This window comes from Rhea pennata, chromosome Z (genome assembly GCF_028389875.1).
Source record: "Rhea pennata isolate bPtePen1 chromosome Z, bPtePen1.pri, whole genome shotgun sequence".
Classification (NCBI taxonomy): Eukaryota; Metazoa; Chordata; class Aves; order Rheiformes; family Rheidae; genus Rhea; species Rhea pennata.
Genome location: NC_084702.1, coordinates 20,748,968 through 20,772,980, shown reverse-complemented (window position 1 = coordinate 20,772,980; position 24,013 = coordinate 20,748,968). Strand labels below are relative to the sequence as shown.

The window sequence follows — 24,013 nt, the reverse complement described above, 5'->3', positions numbered from 1 at the left end:
AGAAAGCTACTGCAATTGAATCATTTGCACCATTTGAAAAGGATGAAATGGAATCCTTGTTCCATGACATGAGACTTTCCTAATATCATCACATGCATCAGGGAAATTCTGCTGGTGATCAGCCATACTCTTCTGTCTACATTTTTAATGCGTGTATTAAAAGGTACCTTGCCTTTGACTTAAAAAAAAAAAAAAAAAAAAAAAAGAAAAGAAAGAAAGAAAAGAAAAGAAAAGAACTGCTATGTTTTCCTGATACCATTCTTTACTCGCTCATCATCTTTCTTTGGCCTGGGGAGAAAGAAGCACTACTACCCTAGAGGAGGATTCACTCCTTTTTCTCTGCTTGTATTAGTGAGAGGCAGTCTGACAGCTGTGAAGATTGTTGCAGGACCACAACTATAGATAACACTTGGTCTTGTGCTCCCACGACCTTTCCTTCCAGTTTGGCCAGGTGGATCAGAAGCAGAGAAGCACAGGAGAAGCAGAGACACTGCAGAGAGGAATCATCTCCTCTGAAGAAACATTTGCCATTCTGCTGGCACTGAATGCTCTAGTCCTGGGGTAGTGTATCTCTGACATCCATGGAGAAATACATACTCATAAACATGAGATTTTGCTATATAAATATTAAAAATATCTCTTTTGTGGGGAAAATTCACTTCCTCATTACTTAAAAATGTGGTTTTATGCTGAAGTAGCTTCTTCAGCCCAATTCAGTTAAATGTCAGCACTACTTTTTTTTTGGTCTTTTTTTCTTAGTGGGTACATGTAGTGTTATACAATGCCACATTATAAATGGGGGCATGCTGCAGATACATGCATTTTTGAGGCCATATAAGGTTCATGCGCTCCATCTAGAAACATTCACCAGGTCTTAATGTCTTTTCTTTTCCTTCTGCATACCAGACAGTGAGCTATAATGTAGAGTACAAGAAAACATCATGAAAGACAGCAAAAATCCTTCCCTCTACACTATTCCAGTAAGCTTAATCACTATGCAGAGGTAGCATGTATGCATCTTGCACTACATATCAAAGCTAATGAATGAAGATCAGCACTGAATTTTCTCCTTATAAATAGTACTTTTTATAGTTAGCTAAAAATGCACAGAAATGCAAAACCGAACAGGTGTCAGAACAAGAAAATTATTCCTAACAGTATACTTTATATGATCTAAATTAAAGATGGCAAGAAAATATCAGGAAGATGACAATCTGGATTCCACAGATTTATATGCCATTTAAGTGTCTGAGCTGGACTTATTCAAGCACAGATATGCTTTAATCCCCTCCAAAAATTTCTCAGCAGATTCACAGTCACAGAACAAACAGCCATTCTCTTTATGTTTAACCCACTGTTTAACAGGGAATAATAGAAGCTTCCTAGCTCCCTTTCTTGAAATAACTTCTTCAAAAGGGAAGAGGAAGCACCTTATGGCCTGAGTAAAAGTCCTTGAGTCTGGAAAGAAGTGAATTTGGCTGCCTTTGTAGAGAATATTCTTTTTCTTCTATAAAGCCAGTAAAATTGTGTCCTTAGCTCTGTTCTTTTGTAAAAACTTTTTCTTAGGGTTAAATGTCCTGGTTATAATATTTAGTTATAAAATAACAGCCTCTCTAGCACTCTCAGTGCTCTTATTTCTACTGAAGCATTAGCAGTACGGGTAATAATATGCAAAAATTTCTTCTATTTTGGTGTGCTAAAAATGTCACTTTGAGAGGCATGAGAGGAAGGAAAAAATAAATGAAGACATGTGGAAAAGAATAAGCAAACATACTACCAGGCTGGAGCTGGTGAATAAAATTTATTGTTTCGTATTAATGAGACATTTTGTAAGACTACTGCAAGACATCTCATAAAGAAAATAGTATCACTCAGTTGTCTCCTGACTCCAGATTGTTCTCCATGGCCACTGGGCCCTTTCTGAAACATTCAATTTCAGGAAACTTCAAGTACCATTTTGCAAAGAAAATAAAATAAAAGGTTAGTTCATTCCTATCTTTCTTCTTCAAAAGCTGAACAAAATGAAGCATAGGCATTCACTTCCTTTTTCTTTGTTAATCTACCACAGACAGCGAATGAATGCATTATGTTTTTCTACAGGGCAAACTTAATCTATACCTTAGATTTGTTCCTTTATCCAAATCATTAGTCTCTCCAAACTAATTTCCAATTACTCTACGAGGTGTAACTATTGCACTGGCCTAAGTGTTTAATGTAAGAGAGTACAATTTTAGATTCCAAGAGACTTATTTTCAGTCCTGGGAACTAAGGGCTCTTGTTTGTGCACTAGTAGTTCCAGTACTTCACTAGAAACACATTTCTAATGCCATAGAAATGCAAACCATGAACGAAAAAGGGAAAGGAGATTAACTTCCTGAAAACATGACCCTCCTTTTTTGCAACGCAGCCAATGACTTGAAAGATTTGTTTTGTGCTTAACATTGGAACAAACCTGCGGTCATTTAGGAACTTCATGGTTTCCATTAAACCACACAGCATGGACATTTGGAATTTCATGGCAACTGTGAAGTGAGAATGCAGATCTTGCTTTTCCAAAGCACAAGTCTCTGCCTTGAGCTAACACCCACACACATTCACTCACATTCCTTGGCCAACTCATGTCATTAAGGAGACTTTAAAAACAGACAAAGCAAAGTTGAACTTCTTTCTTAAGCACTTGAAAGCAAACTCTTGTCAGTGGAAACACAAAGTTTAAATGCAATGAATGTATTATGTTCATATACAGTATTTATAATATTAACTCTGTAGCCACTCTGAAAAGCTGAAGTATTGGAAACCACCTAATTACCCAAACATTTACCTCTCTGCAGGTGTAAATACATCGACCTAATAAGCTTTCCCACTGTGAAAACAGTTACTTAAATTATATTAAAATATTAAAAACTATTTAATGAGCCTTTTTCCCCTTAAGTAAATTGAGTGTGTGCCTTAACCTGCTTCAGGCAAAGGAAGTTTCAAACATACTGGTTTTGAAACTAGCCATTATTTCCCATGTTGCAAAAATGGCAATTTTATTTCTCAACAGCAAATGAAACTGTCAGGAAAATTTAGATGCAATAAAATTGGGTGGTTAAACCAACATGCTGGATTTGGAATAAAACTGAATTAAAGGAATTAAAATTAAGCATTATGCCAGTCAAACTTTATAAAAACTATTTTAAACAGTTTTTTTCTTTCTTTCTTTCTTTCTTTTTTCTTTCTTTCTTTTTTTTTTTTTTTTTTTTTTTTTTTTTTCCAGAAGTTAGGCTTTGGATTTGATGAAATCCAACAGTTACTATCCATTTTATGTCCATCAACAGTGTCACATTTGAAATTTGTGCAATGAAAAATATTTTGCATAAAATGTGTTGCTTCTGGCAACATTTCTGCCTAAATAAAAAGTTGTCAGGCAGTGTGTGACTTTAGTGGTACAGAGTTTTAAAATGGTGGCTTCAGTCCAAGGCTAGCTAATAACGGCTGACATGCACTGGAATCTTGAGGCCTAAATCAACATTGTTTTCACAGCTGTAATTAAGCCACCTAATCAGAAGCACATTTTGACGGGACAGTTTCTGGAAGCCAGACATTACAATTTCTTATGCCTGGAGCGCAGTGGCTCATGAGAGGTCCTCATTTAATTTCAGTTTTTTTTAAAAAAAAAAAGAAAGAAAAAAAGGCAGTAAAATGAAAAGACTATAAAAAAAGTAGTGTATGACTGTTGAAATGAAGCAGGCCTATGTATTCATGCCTTGACCAACCCTGTATCCCACCCTCCTTCGGCTCTCTGCCGAGTCCCCATCTCTCAAGTGGCAGCTGCACACAGTGAGATTAAGGGCTTCTGCCAAAGTCAACAGATGAGCTGGTCTGAACTGGCTCTCTGTGTGTTCTGATTGTAAATTGTGCTGGTGATGATTAGAGAACTCTAACACAGGATGTCGACTCTTAAAACTGTCCAGAGAAAATAATATATTTTTTTTTAAGTTCAGATTTTTTTTTTAATTTTTTGTGGCTTGGTGCACAGTGTTGTGTCTATAACTTTCAGATGATTCAAATGTGAATGCACACAAATTAAATAACTATAGTATTTTTTAAAAATACGCCATCTCTTGCTCACAGCGTGATCCTTCATTTAGTGATGTTTATATAATAGTGCTGCTGCTGAGTGCACTTCTCTTTCTAGCATACTGTAGCAGTCTTGCATTTCTACCACCTGCCAGTGACAGATCCCCCTGAAACTCAGAGGATCAGAGGGTTTTTTTTTTTTTGTGTTTGACTCTCACTTTCCTACACTGTCATACTTGAATTGGCTAAACTGTCTTGCTCATTTTCTGGAGCACAGCTACATTAGTAACTTTAACATAAACTTTCAACCCCAGAGGCCATTGTAAAACTATCAATATGAAGGCACCAGCCACTGGGGTCTGATTACATTTAGTTCTGCATTTTAATTACATATGGATTCTATTAACTGAACCTTTTGCCCTATAGGCAACATTTTAATCAAATTACTATAATTTTCAAATATGTTACAATATTCTGACAAGTTAAAAGTTCACCAACCTAGAACATTGACATCAAAAACATTCTGCATAGAAAAGGAAGTATTCTTTACAAAAAAGCAAATGTATTGTTGGATTACCATAACTGGTTTTGAACACTTCACCTCAAGTCAATTATGTGATTTATAATAACGGTCTCATATCATTACATTTATTATTGGTACTATTTAGTAACCAAACAGTTTAAATTACATGATTCATACTGTTTGGTTACAACTATTACTTATGCAAGTAATACCACATGACAAGGTATTTACACTAGTATACCTGCATTCCTTGCCTATGCTGTAAGGCTGGCAACTGATGGCCAGTTGCTTACAATCAGGTAAGAAATGCAAACTTTTTGGAAATCAAACCAAACCAAACAACTCTCTAGTAGATATTACTGCTTTCTGGATTATCCTGGTAGAACATTCAAGTCAAGTAAATATTTCTAATATGGCTCTCTATTTTTGCCTATACTGATGTGTCTTCTGTGTTTATTATTATGTCAATAGTAAGGAAATTCTCCTTTTGCACCTGTCAGAGTTTTCTTTACTTACCACTCTAAGAATTTTCCTATGTTTCACAGTAAATATACCATGCACTGATACTTAACAGCATTGAGTAAAAGCTACAATTAATTGAAGTTCACATCTTACAGAATTCCATCCTGGAATACTGCCAAAAAATACTGCAAGAAAAGAGGTAACAATTAAAATATTAAGTCTGATTATTTTCTGCAGGCCAAATTAAGAATTAATACTTCTTACAGCCAAATTGGTCCCTGGAACCAATTTTAAATCTTTCAAAAAAATAGTTCAACTGAAAAGCTTTAAAAAAATCTTTTCAGTTCAACTGTGCATCAGGCTAGTATGAAGTAGTGGAAAAGCCAAGTAGAGTTTTCATCCAGGACCTATCTGCTCTTGCAACATCTGGGAAGAATTCTCCCAGCTACATCAGTCATTCCATGTTCTAACACAAAAGATATGGCTCCTGCCCATGAAAGAAAGACATTCCCTGACATTTAACGCTTATGCTGACGGAGTGAGTGCCCTTCTCCTAGATAGTGAGTTAAAAGGCAGTTTCTTTCATTCTTTCTTTCGTTCTCTTCAGTTCCTTCTTCACAATTCTAAGTGTAAGACACCACATATGCTGCCCAGCTAGAAGCAGGTCTCACAGTCTTGATACACTGATTGATGCCGGTAACAAGGAAAACAAGAGCATGAGGGAAACATGTAAAAGCACTGCTCTGTCCAGTGTGGCTAATGTAGGAAGAAACTGTCAGTGGTGTAGTTACCTGACAAATTCTGATTTTGAAACATTTCTTTTCTCCCTTTACCCCACATTACCTGGGTTCACGTACATTATGAAAGCTGAGGGCTGACTGCTTGTCCTGTTAGTAGGAAGAAAAGTTTACATTATGCTTAATGTAGTTCTTCAATAAAAAGTATAAAGGTGTATTTCAGTTACCAGTACCTCAACAATGAGCATGGATTTCTCGCACGTTAGATCATTCCACTTGCTTCTCTCACCTTACCAAAACCTATAGTCTTTGTTTTTTTTAGTACTGTACATGATATCATTAGGCATTTTCAGACAAAGGACAGACACAGCCACAATGTGGTGAAGCAAAAAGTAAGGCTGATGCAAAGCCACATGAAGCAATGAGTGATTTGATTTTCAACACAAGTTAGAATAAGCATCTAAAGACAACAGTTCTTCTTGTTTTCATGGTTTGTTTGAGAATTCTTCTTACAGACCTTCACTTCATTCTTCTCTCACCCATCTGAGACTCACTTTCTCTCCCTCCCTTTTAGTTACAGTTTTCCTTCTGGGACCTCATATTTCCATTTCACCAGTGCACACAAGGCTTTTCTTTCTTCATTATCTTTATACATTACTGTCTTTCCCCACTCATTTTCTACTCTCCTTTCACACTGAAGTTAAAGAGGAAGGAATATCACCAGATCAGCTGAATGCTTCTGGGTGACTTAAGTACAGCTTTCCATTTCTCTTCTTATGCTGGTTTGCCCACAGGAAGACATTGCAGAAGGACATTGCAGAAGAAGAGAAAAGGCCACTGAGAGAAAATACAGCACATTCAGGATCAGAGAAACACCTGACTACCTGAAATAATGTCTTCTTTTGTCTGCCAGAAGTGATACCAGGATATTTTAAGTTCTTAAAATTCTGACACTAGTGCTGACACCAGTGCACAAAATCTCAAGGCTGAAAGCTATGAAAACAACACCTTCTGGAGAACTATTCTAATGAATTGAATTTTGTCACTTCCTCATACGTGTCAGAGATCACACTGGAAAATACAGTGTCACTACATCCGCTCCAAACAACACTGTGCTTACAGCAACAGACTTTTCTCTGGCAGTGTAGATACCATGGATTCACATGCCTGCCACGTGAATTACATGATGCCATGTGTTAGCCCAAATCATCCACAAAGTAATTGCTTATGATTGTATTATTGCTGAGCAGAAACTCAAAAGCTCTCAGCTCAAAGACAGTTTGTTACTGCAACTCTGAATAAAAGTGTAAGTATAGTAATAAGCTACTGTATTTGAAGGACAAATCACAGAATTGGTAGGGTTGGAAAGGACCTCTGGCAATTATCTAGTTCAACCCCCCTGGCTCAAGCAGGGTCACCTAGAGTATGTTAGACAGGGTTGCATCCAGGCAGGCCTTGAAGATCTCCAGAGAAGGAGACTCCACAGCCTCTCTGGGCAACCTGGTCCAGTGCTCCGTCACTCTCACAGGGAAGAAATTCCCCCTCACGGTCAGGTGGAACTGCCTGTGCTTCAATTTCTGCCCGTTGCCTCTTGTCCTGTCACACGGGACAACTGAAAAGAGTTTGTCCCCATCCCCTTGACACCCTCCCTTCAGGTACTTGTACACATTGATCAGATCCCCCCTCAGGCTTCTCTTCCCCAGGCTGAAGAGGCCCAGCTCTCACAGCTGTTCCTCATGGGGCAGGTGCTCCAGCCCTCTGACCATCTTCACAGCCCTACGCTGGACTCTCTCCAGTAGATCAATCTCTCTCTCGTACTGGGGAGCCCAGAACTGGACGCAGTAAATAAAATGGAACAAATCAGGACAGCACAGTACTGTTAAAGCAACTGACAAGTATTCCTTTAATAGGAAACTTGAAGAACAATCCAGTTTGTGATGCCTACATTACTAGATGTTGCTAAACAATAAATAAGGGAGGAGAAAAAGAAATATCATAACATTTCAGCTGATATCATTGCTAGTTAAGTACTTCACATAGATTCACAAATTGTGTCTACAATTACTGTCGGTGAATTTCTTTCACTAACCTCATCCACCAAGTGAATTAAGCTTTTCTAAAGAAAGGGCAGAGATGTGCACAGAATATAGAGAAGTTTGTAAATGGAAAAGAGTTCCTTAAATTTCATGGATAAAATGGCAGTAGCAGTCCAGTGTTGAGTCCAGTGCTAACAAAATTCTCCATTTTACTTCATGAGATGGACAGCTGGCTTTTCTGTTCCTATTCCAGCAACCTATACCTTCACAGCCAAGTCTATACAGTGCCATATCAATGTTATCTTATTAGCTGAACTAGAGCTTTACCAGTTAAAGACACAGCCCTCAATGCAGCAAGTCACAGGGGACAGAATTGTGATTGTGACAGTTGAACTTAAGAAGTAAATTTAAAAAGCAGGGAAATACACTGAACGGAAAGTGCTGCAGTTGAGAAAAAAAACTACTATAAAATTCCAGTGTTTTCATAACAGAAAGAAAGGAAAGGGACATTTTAGAAATGTAATGAAGGCTGTAGAACCTTTTGGTAAACAAAACAAAAAATGGAAGAGAAATCAAAAAACAGACTAGGAGATCCTGATGACAAGAAACAATGGAAAAAAAAACAAGGTCTTGGTAGAAAACAATAAGCTGTATTTTGGCTACACTGAATTTGAAAGAGTTGCAAGTTTGAAAAATACACTAGAGAAAGGTAGGTAAAGGGTTGCAGAGAATAAGAATCACCAGAGACAGGCAAGGACAAAAAACTAGACACTAATAAAGAGTATAAAATACGTTTTGCCATTGACTCCCCTTCACCGCATGTAATTGTTCTCTTCTTTCTAATCATTGTTCGACTCGCCTTTGTCTGTCATGATCGTATCCCTTCCTGTTCTTCTCTGTTGGCATCAATATGAGCGCAGACAGCAACCTCAGATTTAACACTATTGACAAGAAAGTCAGTCGTAGGACTAGTGGTAGACTGGAGGATGGAGATGTCACTTCAGAGGCTCAGATTGAAGATGAGAAGTCGGGATCACTGATATTGCCTTATGGCATCAGTTTTGTTTTACAATAATCAGCAAAACCCTAAGCAGAAGCAGAGGTTAAAGTGGAGTGAATAGAAAGAAAGAAAGATGATGTAGTTAGCAGGTATAAATATAAAGAGGTCAGTTAGGAAAACAGTATCTTCTGAACAAGGAACAGACCAACGCTGACGAATGGCTCTGATTTGGATGCAATGGAGGGCATGGAATCATATGCAACTAGTGTGGAAAAACATCAGGAAAAATAGGACAGAGTACAATAAAACTAGACCTAACAAGGGAAGAGATTATACTTGGCATATACATGAAGGATTTTCCCCAAATTTTTCTGCACTGAGTAACAGGATATTATTCTAGAATACACGCCATATCATATGAGTTTTGTAAACTGACATATAGGATAAATCAAGACAGTCTAGGTGTGGTATGCCCACCTCTTGCCTGAAAAGTTTTGCCAGCCTAACAAGTGCTACTCTGTATGTGATTAAACACGATGGATTGAAAGCAAAAAAGTATGTAGAATTTTGAAATCTGACAGATGCCTGGGAAAAGACCTCACTCTCTTTCTTTTAAAATATTCAAAGAAAGTGCCCACATTACAAGGAAAAATTAAGTTCTATTTTTTTTTTCATACAGAAAGAAATTCAGTGCAAAACTTCCCCCTCAAAAATAGAATTAAAAAAATATGGATTGAAGCTTAAAAGGTAAAAGCCACTCTGGAAAGCTGTAATGCCTAACATTATTAAAAGTCACACTTGCTGCAACTTTTGCAAATATTAGGGACAAACTTTGCAGAAAATATAGATATTACAAAATATACCATAATCATTTGTCATTTTTAAGAAACTTGAGAAAATTTGAGAAAATATCGTATTTTTTTGTCTTTTCATTAAAATTTTAGAACATTTGCTATTAATACTTATGCTTAGGTTACAATTAAGGTGCATCTCCAGGGAAGAAGTCCTTTCCCCCCAAAATCGGTTGTAAAGCAGAGCCTACAGACCCTACCACAATATGAATTGTATCACCTGATACCGTAGGCAGACAAAAATTGTCTACAAAAGGGTTGCATTTAATCAGAAAGAGCTTGGGGTGTTTGTTTTCACTGTGACATAAGAAGCCACAGTATAGCCTTTCAAAGTCAGTACTTGCATAATCTCTGCTAAAAGTGCTATCAATCCAAATGAAAGTAAACCTCACTGCAGTAAGATTGGCAGACTTCCCAATCCTTAGTCTGCAAGTGGTCATCTTGATTTAAACAACAAAAACAATCATAACATGTAGACAAAGGAGCAACCCAATTAAACTGGGCACAGGCTCAGCAGGACACATGTAAACCTAGCAGAAAACAAAGGATAAAGGAAGGCTGGTCGAGAAGATGAGAAGCAATCTCAGTGAAGCAATTTCAATGAATTTTCTAAGAAAAGTTGCACAGAATCACAAATGAAACTATGCTTCCATCCAACAACTATCATCTAAAGATCTTAAAACTGAAATTCAGCAGTGAGGAAAATATTTTTAATTTGTGCTAATCTGTATTTGTGCAGATCAATTTAGAAACATGGTAAGAAATTAACACAATTCTTTGGGACACAACCGAAGTTACAGCCACAGTCTTTCAATACCTGTTTGCTGATGCGTTTGTAATTTGCTTTAGTGACTGCTCTCTTCTTACAGATACTCTATTTCTAAAAGAAAAACAGTCTTCAGTTTCCTTATGATCTTTTGCTTCACAAGAGTGAAAAAAAGAAATGGAGAAGAGAAAACAAACAAACAAACAAAAACACAAACAAGCAAATTCCAAAGCTTTTTTTTCTTTATCTTGTATGGAAAAGTAAAGAAAGTTGGAGAAGAAATAGATCAAGTATATGCAACTTGCATACCCTACACAGTTTCGTTCTAGACATACTTGGCTACATATTTAAGAGAGTTTATGTGTCTGGCCTCCTGCCTGTGTGACACAAATATATCTGCCTTCAATAATCCCCCTAGAGACAGATCCCAGATCTGAGGAATCACCTTATTAGCCTTAAAAAGTCCAAGTATCTTTGTGGGAAGCAACATTTTAGACAAGAAATGATTTCTAAAATTGGATTTTAACCTTGTAACTGAACCACAGTATTTTTCTTTAGTGAGATGTATTATTCATAAGCACAGTTGTCTAAAAAATAATCATGTATCCTAATTAACATTTTTGGTATATACACTATTAATTACATTCTAATTTAATGTGGTGCCTATATCTTTAGACAGTTACATTTTCTAGGTCAAAAATTCAACTGTTGGCTGTACTCCCAAAGATAAAGAAATCACAATGTAGTACTTTTTCAGCTATAGTAGTAATGTCCTTGTACAAGATACAGCAGTAAAATTAATCCCAGCGTTAACTTCTAGCATTCCACATTCACTTCTGAAGAAATCTCAGAAGACTTCTTGTTGATATTATTTTTACTGTTTTATTGTTCTATTATATTAATAATGAAACATTATGTATTTTCCTATAGGAACTATGCAACACAAAGGGAGATACTGGCTAGGAAACTGTATATCCAAAACAATGAAAATGACTTGAAAAGCAGACTTACCAACTGTAAGCTTTCACTTTCACGAAGACACGCTGTTTGGAGCTCGGACTTCAGGGCTGAAATGTGAAGCTGATGAGATGCTATTTCTTTCTCTAACATGCCAACTCTGGAGCTTGCAAGTTGGTAGACATCCATAAAACTTTTAATCATACCCTTTAAAAAGTAAAATAAATAATCAGTGCCAGGCAGACTATCCTTGAACGCCAAATAGCATATATCAAAATTCATTACAGAACAGCAACTAGCTTTTATTAACTAAAAAAATCAAATGAATGTTGGAAGACAGATTAAATTTCAGTCTCTGGATTTAAGAAGGTTTAACAATGCTTTTTGTACTACTACTTTTACTGTAAATACTAAATAGCATTAAAGAAAAGCTAAAGACTGTGCACTCAAATTAGAAGATGTTTTGATGTGTTTTTGTTCTAATATGAAATACAGCATTGAATAGCTGATACTACTTTTCATTGCATTTATATACAAGACTCAGTAAAAGTTCAGCTTCCATGTATAAAGAACCATCATGCAGTTTCAGGTAAAAGTTCGTACTTTCAAAATCAGTCGAGTTATTAATTCTCCCACTCCACGTTAAAAAAAAATAATAATTTGGCAGAAACAAAAGAAACAGAGTAAACCTATGGACGTCTGAAAATAAGTAATCTGATTACAATATAGCTGGGAAATATAACTGTTTTCATGTATATAGGGGAAAAATGTCCCAGTCGTGTAATATTGATCAGACTGATAATAAAGTTAACAGCACAAGAGAGTACAAATGATTTGGCAGTACTGGTAACTTTATATCTACCCTAAGTAGTGTAACACTGTTGAGATTATTGGACTTCCTTACAACTGGTTGATCACATTTTATAGATTATAGTTTTCCCTTCTGAAATGACCGCTAGCAATTTTCTACTGTAAGAACATATTACAAATAATATGAAATTGGCCTTTTGAATGTAATTCTTTGGTATAGTCAAAAATAAACTTAGTATTATAGACTGACATTCTCAAAGTTATAGTCTTCCTTTCTTTATATTCAAAGACTTTCTGCTTCTGAGAATAAAATAAAAGTATTATAGCTGAGCTGAAGTCAATCAAGCTACCTCACCATCAAATGCCGAAAACAGCCATGGCAAATTACCACCACTGTATCTTTCCTCATCAAAGAGAATATCTAAAATATCTTACCTTCTTTACTGCTAGCTCTAAAGCTGATCCACACAAGTCTATAAATTTGCCTCTGCCAAGTCTGACCCTGTATTCAGAATGTTTTTATTTACATTCAGCTTGACCAAAATGTCACAGCTCTTCACAAACAATATAAAGCAAGAATGTGGATACATACCACAGCCCATATAAAGCTATATTAGATCTTTCACATGGCAACTGCCCACACATTAAAACTTAAGACATACGTTAAAATACCTCAGTAGACTGAGGCTGTGACTCATAAACAAGGATTATGCCAACCATCTCACAACAAATTGCATCTCAAAATTCTCAAAAAAAAAAAAAAAAAAAAAAAAAAACTTTTATTTGGTAATTCCTATATGAAATTTAAAGGCATCTCTAAATTAGATTGCACAGAGAGGATTCCTTATCTTCTTCCTCTCACCTCCACTGCCACAAAGCCAGTGAACCCACTAACCTACACAGATTCATCCTTCATCTTTAGTGCCACAGGAAGTCCATTAAGACATCTGAAATATCAATAGCAATTCCTTGCTGAAAAACTCTAGCCAAATTGTACTTCATTCACCAAATCCATTTCTACAGAAAATTAAAACTTTCTGAACTCAGCGATTTGATTTGTTGCGTTGTTCAAGCTCAAAATCAACAAGTTGAAAAATATTTTCAATTATAGGCAAAATGTATTAATTCTACTGCTTTTATTTCCAAGTATGGCAAACATTTTTTTCTAAGACTTCTCTCTCTCTCTCTCTATATATATATATGTATATGTATATATATACACTTAATATGGAAGGAAGCAACATCTCCATAACTAACTCTTCAGTATCAGTGTGGAAGGTAGCATTTTTGCATCCTTAGACAGTCATTCTTTCCAGCAGATTCCAATTCCCTAGCAAATAGCCAAGATCAGCTTAGGTTTCTCTGTACTCATGCTAGGGAGAACACTTTTTCATCTTCTGAAACACCCTATGGAATCCTTGTATCCTTGTATGAGCATGCAGAACATTGATTTTAAATGTCATCTAGAAGATGGTAAATACATTTTTAGAGGGGCCATTGCAAGACATTTATTTATATCTGATTCTGCATAAATCATGTCACAGAATCACAAATCTGTCTTCCAGAGTACAAAAGTTTCGCTCATTAGAAAGCTGGGTACACAGGAAATGGAGATAGGATCTGGTTACTTGCATGTTCTAAGATCTGTCAAATAATGATTAAACAAATCGCTAAAGGAGTTCAACAGTTTCATTTAGATTACTATTGGTATTGGTATACTATTGGTATATTTATATTTAAAACTCTGGAAACCGTCGTGATGAACAGTGTGTGTTAAGAGAAATTCAAAGAAGGACATGGTCCTGCTGAAAACTTTTTCCTCTCCTGCTCACTGAAGGCTGTTTTTTGATTGATTGTTTGATTTTTTAGGTAGATATAGCATTAAGATGTAAGATACTTTAGCACCTTCCTGGTTAATTTTTATAGCCCAGAATTTGACATTCTGACACATTTGCAGGAACTACATTTTAGTGAGCACTTGTATTTTTGAATATGTTGGTAGTAGTGTGACATGCAAACTGGGAAAATGCCATCTGAAACAATAAAAGTTTTCTTTCATCACAAATAAAAAATATTTTTAAATTACCATCAGAAATTGATTTCTACAAAAAAGGCCAAATGTACTGATTCCTAAACATTATAGGAAGCAATTTTACTGCAACCCAGGCATGTATGCACATACATATTTTAAAAGTAAAAATTTTTTGAGATAGAAGAGTACTATAGGAATGTTAGTGAGGAGAAGACCTGGCCAAGGAAGCCAGGGCAATTCTGAAGACTGGAGGATGTTAACAAAGCCATTCTAAGTACGGAGCAAAGGATGCAATTTAATAATTGTTGAAATTTACATAGGACTGTCAATTCAACCTCTTCCTTTTCCCTTTGCTTTCTACAATGCCTCGTTTTATAGAAGATTTCAGTAGTATATAGTGTTCTACATCTTGTGCTACTGATATAGTAGAAGCAAATTATAATGTCAAAAGTATTTTCAATGTCAAAAATGTTTTCAATATGAGAAGAGACCCATGCTCAACATTTTAAGTCAAGACACAAGCAGCTTCATGAAAACAGAAGCCTGACCTTCTTAGATAATTGGCTCCAACTCATAATATAAAAACGTATTCAGAAGATTGACATGAAGAAAGAATGCTTTTCTGCTGAAGGTGCTGGACTGAACTCCAGTAACCTGAAGACAAGCAGACAGGTGCAGAAGTAGATAAAAGAGAACATATATAAAACTAAAAACAAAGGTTGTTTAATTTTGGTTAAGCGAAATTAACAAACGAGATTTAACAGATGAGGAGGGTATAAGGAAGAACTAGCTACTTTCCTGTTTATAAATGACACATCTGTAGTACAAGGTTACTTTTGAAAATTTCTAGCTTAAGCTACAGGTTGGTGAAGCTAAGAAAAACAAGACAAGCTAATTTAGTGCTCTTTGTAGGCTATAAACTATTGAATGGTGGAGCAAAATAGCCAGTAGTGATTTCAAGTGGTGATTTCTTTCTCCACATTAATCTTAAAAAGAACTGAGAAACACTTAACATTAGAGACAGTCTTTGGAGGACAGGCAAGAACAGTAGTTTCCAATATTGCCTCTGTTTACTTTTGAATAACCAATCATTTTCTTGTGCTGTCCACTGCTTCCAGAACCAGTGATTTCAAGGTGCATAGTGTGTACGATCTTTAAAAACTGCTTTTGCATGCATTATTAGCTATAATTTTGTCAGATTGGACTTCAGGCTTTAGGAGTATTTTATTTAAAGCAAAAACGTCATTTTACTAGCTGGTACTCATAAATAATACAACAATGTGCAAGAATGAAACATAAAGAGAAAACTAATAGTTATTTTTAAAACTAATTTATCAAAGGTTACTCAAACTTCACCTGTTCTCAGTTCAGTTAAAGCAGAAACATGTTACAATAAATATATAGATCAGTATATGCAAAGTAGCAACAAACCTCTTGTGAAAGTTTAAATGTTTTATTATATGATATAAAATAGAAGGTTTTTTAATCCCAAATTAAAACACCGTACATGTTTTCTCTCTTACCAAAAAAATATCCCTTTGTTCAATGCTTGGCCCCCAAGAATAAATGCAACTCAAAACAGACCATTTTATGTGGATTATCAATTATAAATAATTGTAAATGGAAGCAACCATTTAAAGCTTTAGACTATTTCCAAGTTACAAATAAAATATCACATGGAAAATTCCCAATCACTAAAAAGCAGTTTCTTTAGTTTTACATCCATGTCACGCCACTGACTTGGGATCTTATTGGGCCTGATGTTGCCATAGAACTGTATCTCCTGTTTAGAAGCGAACAAAAATAAAGGAAGGAAACCTGGTGTGAAATGATGCTTATAAAGAAATATCAAATAGAGTAACAGCCTGACAATGCAAGTATTGAATTTGTAACATTAGATACAGGAGTCAAAATAGTAAGACCATGTATTTTGCACAGTGTGCCCAAAAAAACAGAACAAGTTTGAAAAAGAAGTCAAAATTGTCTGTTAGGTTCTTCCTTCAGGAAATTACTGAACTAAAAAGAATGTTCACAGGTAGTAAATTTACCTAAGGGCAATATATACAAAGAGACGAAAAAGAACAAGAAAAGGAATAATAAATGTACTTCAGAAGAATGAAAGATTAACTTTTGTGCAACAAAGTGCTCAGCTGAGAATCTAAAAAGACTCAGATTTTATTTATGGCACAGACTTTGGCCGAAGTCCAATATGGGCAAAAGCAACTGGTGTGAAAACTCCATGGCTTGGAGTTCTGCACATTTAATGGAAAACCTACTCTATGCCTGTTATTACTGCCTTGCCTCAAACTGACATAAATTAGATTAGTTAAAACAAGATCACAAAAACAAAAACATGTCCTAATTAACTGTAGTTTTCAGAAGCAAGATTTAAGGATATTTATTATTTTTAGGGGAGGAAGGATTAAAATTTATTTGCCCCATCAATTTTAGCATTTCAAAATCCATTCTGGCTGCTGTGTCCCATAGTCCAAAATGTCTAGTGGCAACATCAGTGGAGGATGTAAATATAGCAGCTTCTCAGGCATCAGAAAAAAACCTCAAGGGAAACAACATTCAGCAAAATTGCACTTTTGCAGCTGTTTGGCACTTCTTTAATGATCTATTCTCCTTGTATCTTGTTTCAACCCTAAACTTTTTGTTGAATTCCACTGAAGCGTGGCATGCACAATTTAAACGTGCCAAAAAGCAGGCCAGTTCTGTTACAACTTTTTTTCTTCCAACCAAAGCTGACTCAGTGCCACACTTGGGGCCTAACTCTATCCCCTTCGCTTCAATAACAATTACTTTACCCCGAAGGTCTCAGAGGAGATAGCCCGAGGGAACAAAGCTCTAAATAAAAGGCTAGATTCTCTGCAAGAGGTAATGACATGACTTCCTACAAGAAAATTGAAAAGGGAGAATTGAAATTGACAGAGACTGAAACAAAACTGCTTCTTCTGGAAACCACAGCAGATGGGCATAAAAACAATTGCCATGAAAATTATTACAAAGTGTAAGAGTTTCAAAAATAACATTTTTCTTCTAAAAAATGATAGATTTAAGATATGAAGTAATGGGTTTGTTGATAGAGTAAGGTACAAAGGATCCTGAGAATTTTATAGTAGAGGAGTCACCTGAAGCCCTAGTACTCAGAAATGTTCTCTGACTACGCAAGTAAATTGCCACTTAGCAAAACTAAGGAAATGTGGTGTTTTATACGCTAATAATGTTTACATGTGTAAACTATTCTCACTGTATATTGTACACAGGCAAGCAGAGCTGCAGGCAAGATGTGAAAAAAAAATGATTGAAAAGAAATTGTTGTCCAAAAAACTTGCAATTTAAGCAAAAGATGAGGGGAAAACGCAAACAGAATACTGTGTCCCAGTACCTGTCATCATCTTAATGGTGCTGATACAAAAAAAAAAAAAAAAAAAAAAAAAAAAAAAAAAAAAAAAAAACTTTAGTGTCTTGGGTATAAGAAAATCTTCAAGAAAATGGTTTGGGCAAGAAAGAAACAGAACTGAAAGAAACTTCTGACTTTCTCCTGCAGTGTATATTGTAAATAAGGAATAACGAAAGAGGGACATGCAGTCATTGAAATATAGAGTCCACCCTGAAGTGCTTCAACTATAAGCATGAAAATCTCCTTAGAGGGAGTAAAATATATTCCCACTGCTGGAAGAAAAAAAAGGCACCCAAGAAAACACTAAGATGCAGTTTTATTCAAAATTGCTCTACTCCATCAAACATTCAGTCTTGGAGTGACAAAAAAAAATAGAGTTTACCATCAAAATCCCAGTTGAAAGTCAAGTGAAAGTACAAACTGCCTACAACCGGATGATGTTGCTTTTAGTCTACTGGAGTGATATCTCAGAGAAGAAATAAAAAAGCTAAAGCACAGAATATCCTTTTTTCACAGCCAAACTTGTTTTTGTAAGAGTCCTACATAGGGACAGGATATCCTATATAAGCAATTAAAAAGAATTTTTATTAATAAATATTACCTAAAATGTAAGTCTAAACAGTTTAGACTCATGGATTAATAATCTCATGGATTAATTATCATCTGAGAACATTATAAGGATAGCAGAGAAGCACATATTGATCTGTCAACTTGAACAGGTGTTCAACTTTAATGAAGATCTGGAAAACTTTTGTTCTTTTGAAATGCTGGGCACAAACTACCCAGTGTAAGTAATTTTTTCAAAGAAAAAATTGCAAAAGTATTTACAAATTTTAACTGAAAATTAAAGATATTTCTTTTTTTGGATGTATGGGGTACTTAATTAATTGTTAAAGCACAAATTTCAAATCCTTCCAGTAAAGAAAAACCATCCATAGACAAATAGATATGCTACCAAGATTTTTTATGAGTATTTTTATAGACTTATGAAAAAATACTAATTTACTTTTAACTAGTGTAGAAAAAGTCTGTATCAGTACTTCTATAGAAAAAAAAGAAAAAAAAAAAAGATCACCTTCTAATATCTAGGTTCAGCATGGGCATGAAATATTTTAGCTATAAAGGTATCTATATTATTACTTTCTAGTCACAGGAAGAAGCTTTTCAATTTTAAATTAAACTATTTTCAAACCAAATTAGTTAGCACATACTTAGAAAAAGAAAAATTTTCTACATTGTACTTTTCAAGAGCAAGATGAAGTCAATCTACAGTTTGGAGGTAGCAGTCACCTGTTAGGAGCAACAAAGATCTGTACTGGCAGGTTGAGTAGATACATAGCTCAGGTATAAATAATCGTTACTGAGTCTTGCTTCGTATCAGATTTTAGGTGAATGCTCAAAGTCTAATGGAGCGCAGAGGCTAGAAAACTGCACCCAGTTTTGTGATATAGGCATTTCTCTTGCTTTTCCTACAATGCGCTTATGCTAGTACTGCATTTTAATTCAGCAAAAATATTTAATCTCACATAAAGGAAAATAAAGCAACATAATCTTACATTAAAAAATTCATATAGTACTCTTACTAGATTGAATAGTAAAACAATCTTTCATTTGGCTTCTGAATCAAAAATCAGTTATGGGCACAAATTTATTATATGAAGATAGGAAAAAGCACCAGTCTCTGAAGAGAAAGTAATCATGCAGAAAAACCAAACTGCACCCCTCAAAACCAAACTGCACTCCTCAAGAAAATGGTAAAACTCTTAATGTCTGCTGCCACATACTGGATGGACAGTTGTTTTCCCTTGGATCTGCCTAAACTTTGATAGTAGTCAAGCACGTTCTTGAATTTCATCAAAACACTTATTAAAACATCCAAATAGATAGATCTTCAGTTAGACTTGATTTCAAGACCTGATTTAAGCCAAATTTTATTTATTTATTTATTTTTAGAAACTGCACAAACAGCTACTGCTGCAGAGTTTGAAGATTTGACAGAAACTGAAATTGTAAGAGCACACTACACCTGCTACTGGCCTTCACAAAGAACATGCAAATTGACATCCTTTGTTCAAAAGCAAGAGTTGGAGAACATGTCCAATTTCTGCCAAAAGTAATATTGATACTAAGCTATTATAGTTTCATAATATGCTATCATCAAGCTTAATATGAAGAAAACAATTTCCTCCCAAATCTTGCTTTTATTATCACAGTCAGAAGAAGAAAGGTGAATAAAATGATTCTAGTGATCTCTGAAGAGCTAGTTCTACTAACAAAGAATTCAGACTTGAAGAAATAGTTGGAGAAATTGACTCTGTCTCTCCATCTTCTCAGATATTTGTCAAATAGAAGATGGATTATCTCACTTCAGAAAAGTATAAATCCTAATTACCATGCTAAAGAACTGGTGAATAAGTGAGACCCCACTATACTGAAGTCTGAGCATAAAGCCTCTTCCATGCAGAGAGTCAATAGGTTAAGTGACAACGCTGTTCACTTGGAACAGCATGAAAGACAAATTGAAGACATGCTAACGTTTCTGTTGGTAGAGCTCAGTTGGTAGAGAGTTGTCATCACTCAGACCAGCCATACAGAGATGTGGTGTTGTCTGATGAGCTTCAAATATTTTGGAAATAACAGTAGAAGATCGATTTTCTGCTTTGTTTCCCTATACATTAAATGGAAACAGATCCAATTGCAGAATAGTATTTGAATTACTAGGTTGGGAGCCTGACATATAAAGAAGAGGCCATTATATTATCCATTTCTATGTCTGGCCAATAGTCAACAGTTGCATCCAATTCTTTAGAAGCAGGACAGGTGAAGATAAAATGAGCATTTCAATGCTGTTTGTATAACTGGATGCTTATATGAACACTCAAAGGAAAAAACTAAAATAGGCATTGGTGAGATGATATTGCTTGGAGAGCATGAAGTAGTCTTCAATAATGTGATTCAAAGAAAAATACCACAGGGCAAAGAATCACCGCTACATAGAAAAAGCCCTTTCTAATCTTCGTTTTTCATTAGATTTGGTAATGACTGCAAGCACCACAACACCATGTGATTTTGTGGTAAACTCAATGGAGGATCCAAAAGAAAGACTAGTTCTAATCCACTCTAATCTCAGCCTACCAAGCTTAAACACATCTTAGAGGACAGCATCTTCAAAAATACATCTGAAGTTAACAGTCTCAGTAGCACACTGTTATCTGTCATTCAGATTTGGATCTCTGCTTGAGTCAGGTCATCTATGAGTGATTCTGCCTACAGAAATCAACTACACAGAGAAATCACTTCCATTGCTTATCAAATCTATAAACAGTAGGCGTTCTTTAGGGTATCTCACTTTTCTGCAGTTTGATAATGAGGAAAGTAACCTGAAAAGAAACAACTGCTGATGGAATGGGAGAGAAAGGAAGGAGATTATGACAGATTATCCCAAAGAATAAGTGGCATGGAGAAGGTGAATTAGTAATAATTACTCGCTTTCTCTTGCGATACAAGAATCAAAGGGCATTAAATGAAGTAGCAAACAGTATATTCAAAGCAAGCACAGAAGGTAGTTTTTCAGGAAGTAAGCAGATAAGCTGCAGAAGTTTTTCCACAGGCCATATGAATGCTTAAGTTTACAAGAGTTCAAAAAGTAATAGGACAATAAATGGAAAAAAAAATTCACTGGAGGCTGTGAAATACAAAAATATGACTGTTGGCTCTGGAGGTCCTTTAACCAAAATGGTGGAGGCTGGAAGAGATTGGGAAGACGCTGTAGCCCTCTTTCTTATACTCTTTCCGTTGCTTACTTCCTCCCATCCAACCTTTTTCAAGTTGAGACAACCATACTCGCTGCTGTTTGATATGCCTTCTAGGAATTAAATGTTTACTCAGTTCCATAGTCTATTTCCCAAAAGAATAAACTTTGCAAAGTCTCTCATGAAGTAAATGCAGAACAAATCAAGCATCTAGGATAATGACCTTTGCCAAGGTACAGGCAAAGATCAAATTTTGACATGCAGGAGACTCACTGCTCAAAACCAAGTCCTGTGGTCTTTGTAATTATTTGTTAAAACTTCAGAATTTAAACTTTAACTTGCAACCTTTAGCTTGCACAATACTGAAGTCATCTAAAAAATAAATGATTCCTTTGAAAATGGGAATTAAGATGGAGAGAAAATTTGACATGATGCTTTGCTCTCTGATCTGTCCCTTTTGTATTTGTCAGCTGTGTTAAAATTAGGAAAGAGGTACCTACAACTGGGTGTTGGTAGTGAAAAAGATCATACAACTTGCCTCAGAACAGGAAGAAATTAGATTAAAAGAGAACTGAATTGTAGTCTTCAATCATTAAAAGTGAGCATTCAAAGTTTGCTTCACAGATGGAACAAGTTATCTTTTTACTCCCGAACTTTATTTTAAAACTGTACTTCTATCAAGAAAAATCATGATGTGGAAGCAATCCGAAGGACTCTGAGAAGAAGTTGTATCAAGGTTCCAGTAGGATAAATAAACAGCAGTGTTTTGCTGCATAGTGTATTTTTAGAAGCCATAAAAGCCTCAATCTTTCATAGGTAAACCTGCCAACCTACAAGCTGTGTATCCCTGTTATTCCAGTTTACAAGACAATATCACATTTACCCTCTTTTCATTACACTAGCATTCTCTAACTCTTCCTAAACCCTTCTCTCCCGCTTCCTTCATGTTTTCTTGCCACATTTTCACTTATAACTGGAAGAGACCATAACGAGTGAGGAGGTAAGGAAGATTTAATGAAACTGGGTCCTGTAAAGGACAAGTATTTGTTAAAAATAGTGCCCTATTTCAAACCTATTTCTCCTAGAACACCTACAGCAGTAGAACATATCAACCCTAAGAATTTGTGCTTTTCACAATCTAATAAAGAGTGCTAGAACTTGTGACCTTAGAACTCTAGCAGCAGATATCACTAGCCCATCAATCAATTAAATAACTAAAAAATCAAGACAACAGTTTCAAAGTACTTCATTATGACTTCTGCAAGATTACAGTACAGAAGACAAATATCTCAAGTTGCAATATATGTGACTTTGAACCATAATAATTTATCCAAAAAACCCAACCTATTAGTGGCAAATTAATAGAATTTGGGGAAAGAAAAATAATTTTAATCCTTTCAAACTTCTTCCTTTTTGAATTTCTCTTCCTTAGTGCACTGCTTGGGATATTACCCAGCCTATTTCTTAAATTTAGGACAACTGAAATTAACAGAACTGCCAGTTTTTTATGTCGAGTTTTATATTCAGAACAGTTTACTGCATTTTTAAAAAATCCTTAAGTTGCATATTCATTGCTATATTATCCTCTAACTGCTGTCACTTATATTGTCATGCAGAATAGGGCAAATCAGGGTCAGTTTATGTAAGCGGCATCAGTCTGAAAAACTTCATCAGTCTTTATTTCAAGCATTATGCAAAGAAAACTGACATTAAGAGAGCCTTAACTGACAGCAAATGTAATCAATCAGCAAATCACTAAGCCATAATAAACTCGCTGAAGTTGCAGATAACCCTTCCTTTTCCAGGTCTTTAACTACAAGATCCAAGGTCTGCTCTGGGCAGAAATGTTCCTTCGATTCCATTACAAAATTCTTGCACTTATATAGTGCATTTCTTCATAATTTTTGGACCTACAAACTATCAATATGAACCAAAAACATAGCAAGATGTTTGATAATGATGAAATATTAAGTGGTTAAATGAAAAATGGCTAAACAAAAAAAATCAGCTTTTTTTTAGTTTACTGTCATTAATGTAAACAAAAATAAAAAAATTATTTGATTCTGTACTGCACTACAACATATCAGTGTAAATAAAGTCTATTGCCTTATTAATACCTATTGCATAAACTTACTTGCTCAGCATTTCTTACATAGTTTTTAAAATTAAAAGAACCAGTACAAAAAAGGAGGACTCCAGACAATTCCTAACCTTTTATAGTATTTACTTCACAAATATTTATTCTATGATTTTCAATAGTCATACAACTATGCCTCTGAATTGGCTTATCTGTCACAACACTGAACACTGCTTTTAACAATAAGAGAAAGATTATAGTCACATTCAAGCCGGTTATCTGATAAAGTGACTCTCTTTCAGAAGGTATTACATATTATTAATCTCATGCATCTCAGAGAAAATTTCTAAACTAGGAAAAAATTTCTAGCATGTCAGGAAGTGCTGGGAAACCTTTTTACGGTATTTGTTATTTTCTGCTATTGGACAATGCTTTACTCTTGTAGTAAAGCATTTAGGAGTCTGCTGTCATTGACTTAGGCAGCTTTGGACACATTTTGAGATCATTGTGTCATTAATTTTTCTCATAAAAGAATAACAACA

At 35.3% G+C, this 24,013-nt stretch overlaps 1 protein-coding gene across 5 annotated transcripts in view; it reads right to left on the bottom strand.

Annotated features, from left to right (window-relative positions):
* The window catches only part of CCDC171 (coiled-coil domain containing 171), a 152,110-nt gene that overhangs the window by 10,745 nt on the left and 117,352 nt on the right, over positions 1–24,013 (bottom strand). For all 5 annotated transcript variants that reach the window (XM_062600270.1, XM_062600272.1, XM_062600271.1 and 2 more), the window contains one exon: positions 11,449–11,601. In XM_062600270.1, coding sequence (XP_062456254.1) covers positions 11,449–11,601 — 153 coding nt within the window. The remainder of the gene's footprint in view (positions 1–11,448; positions 11,602–24,013) is intronic.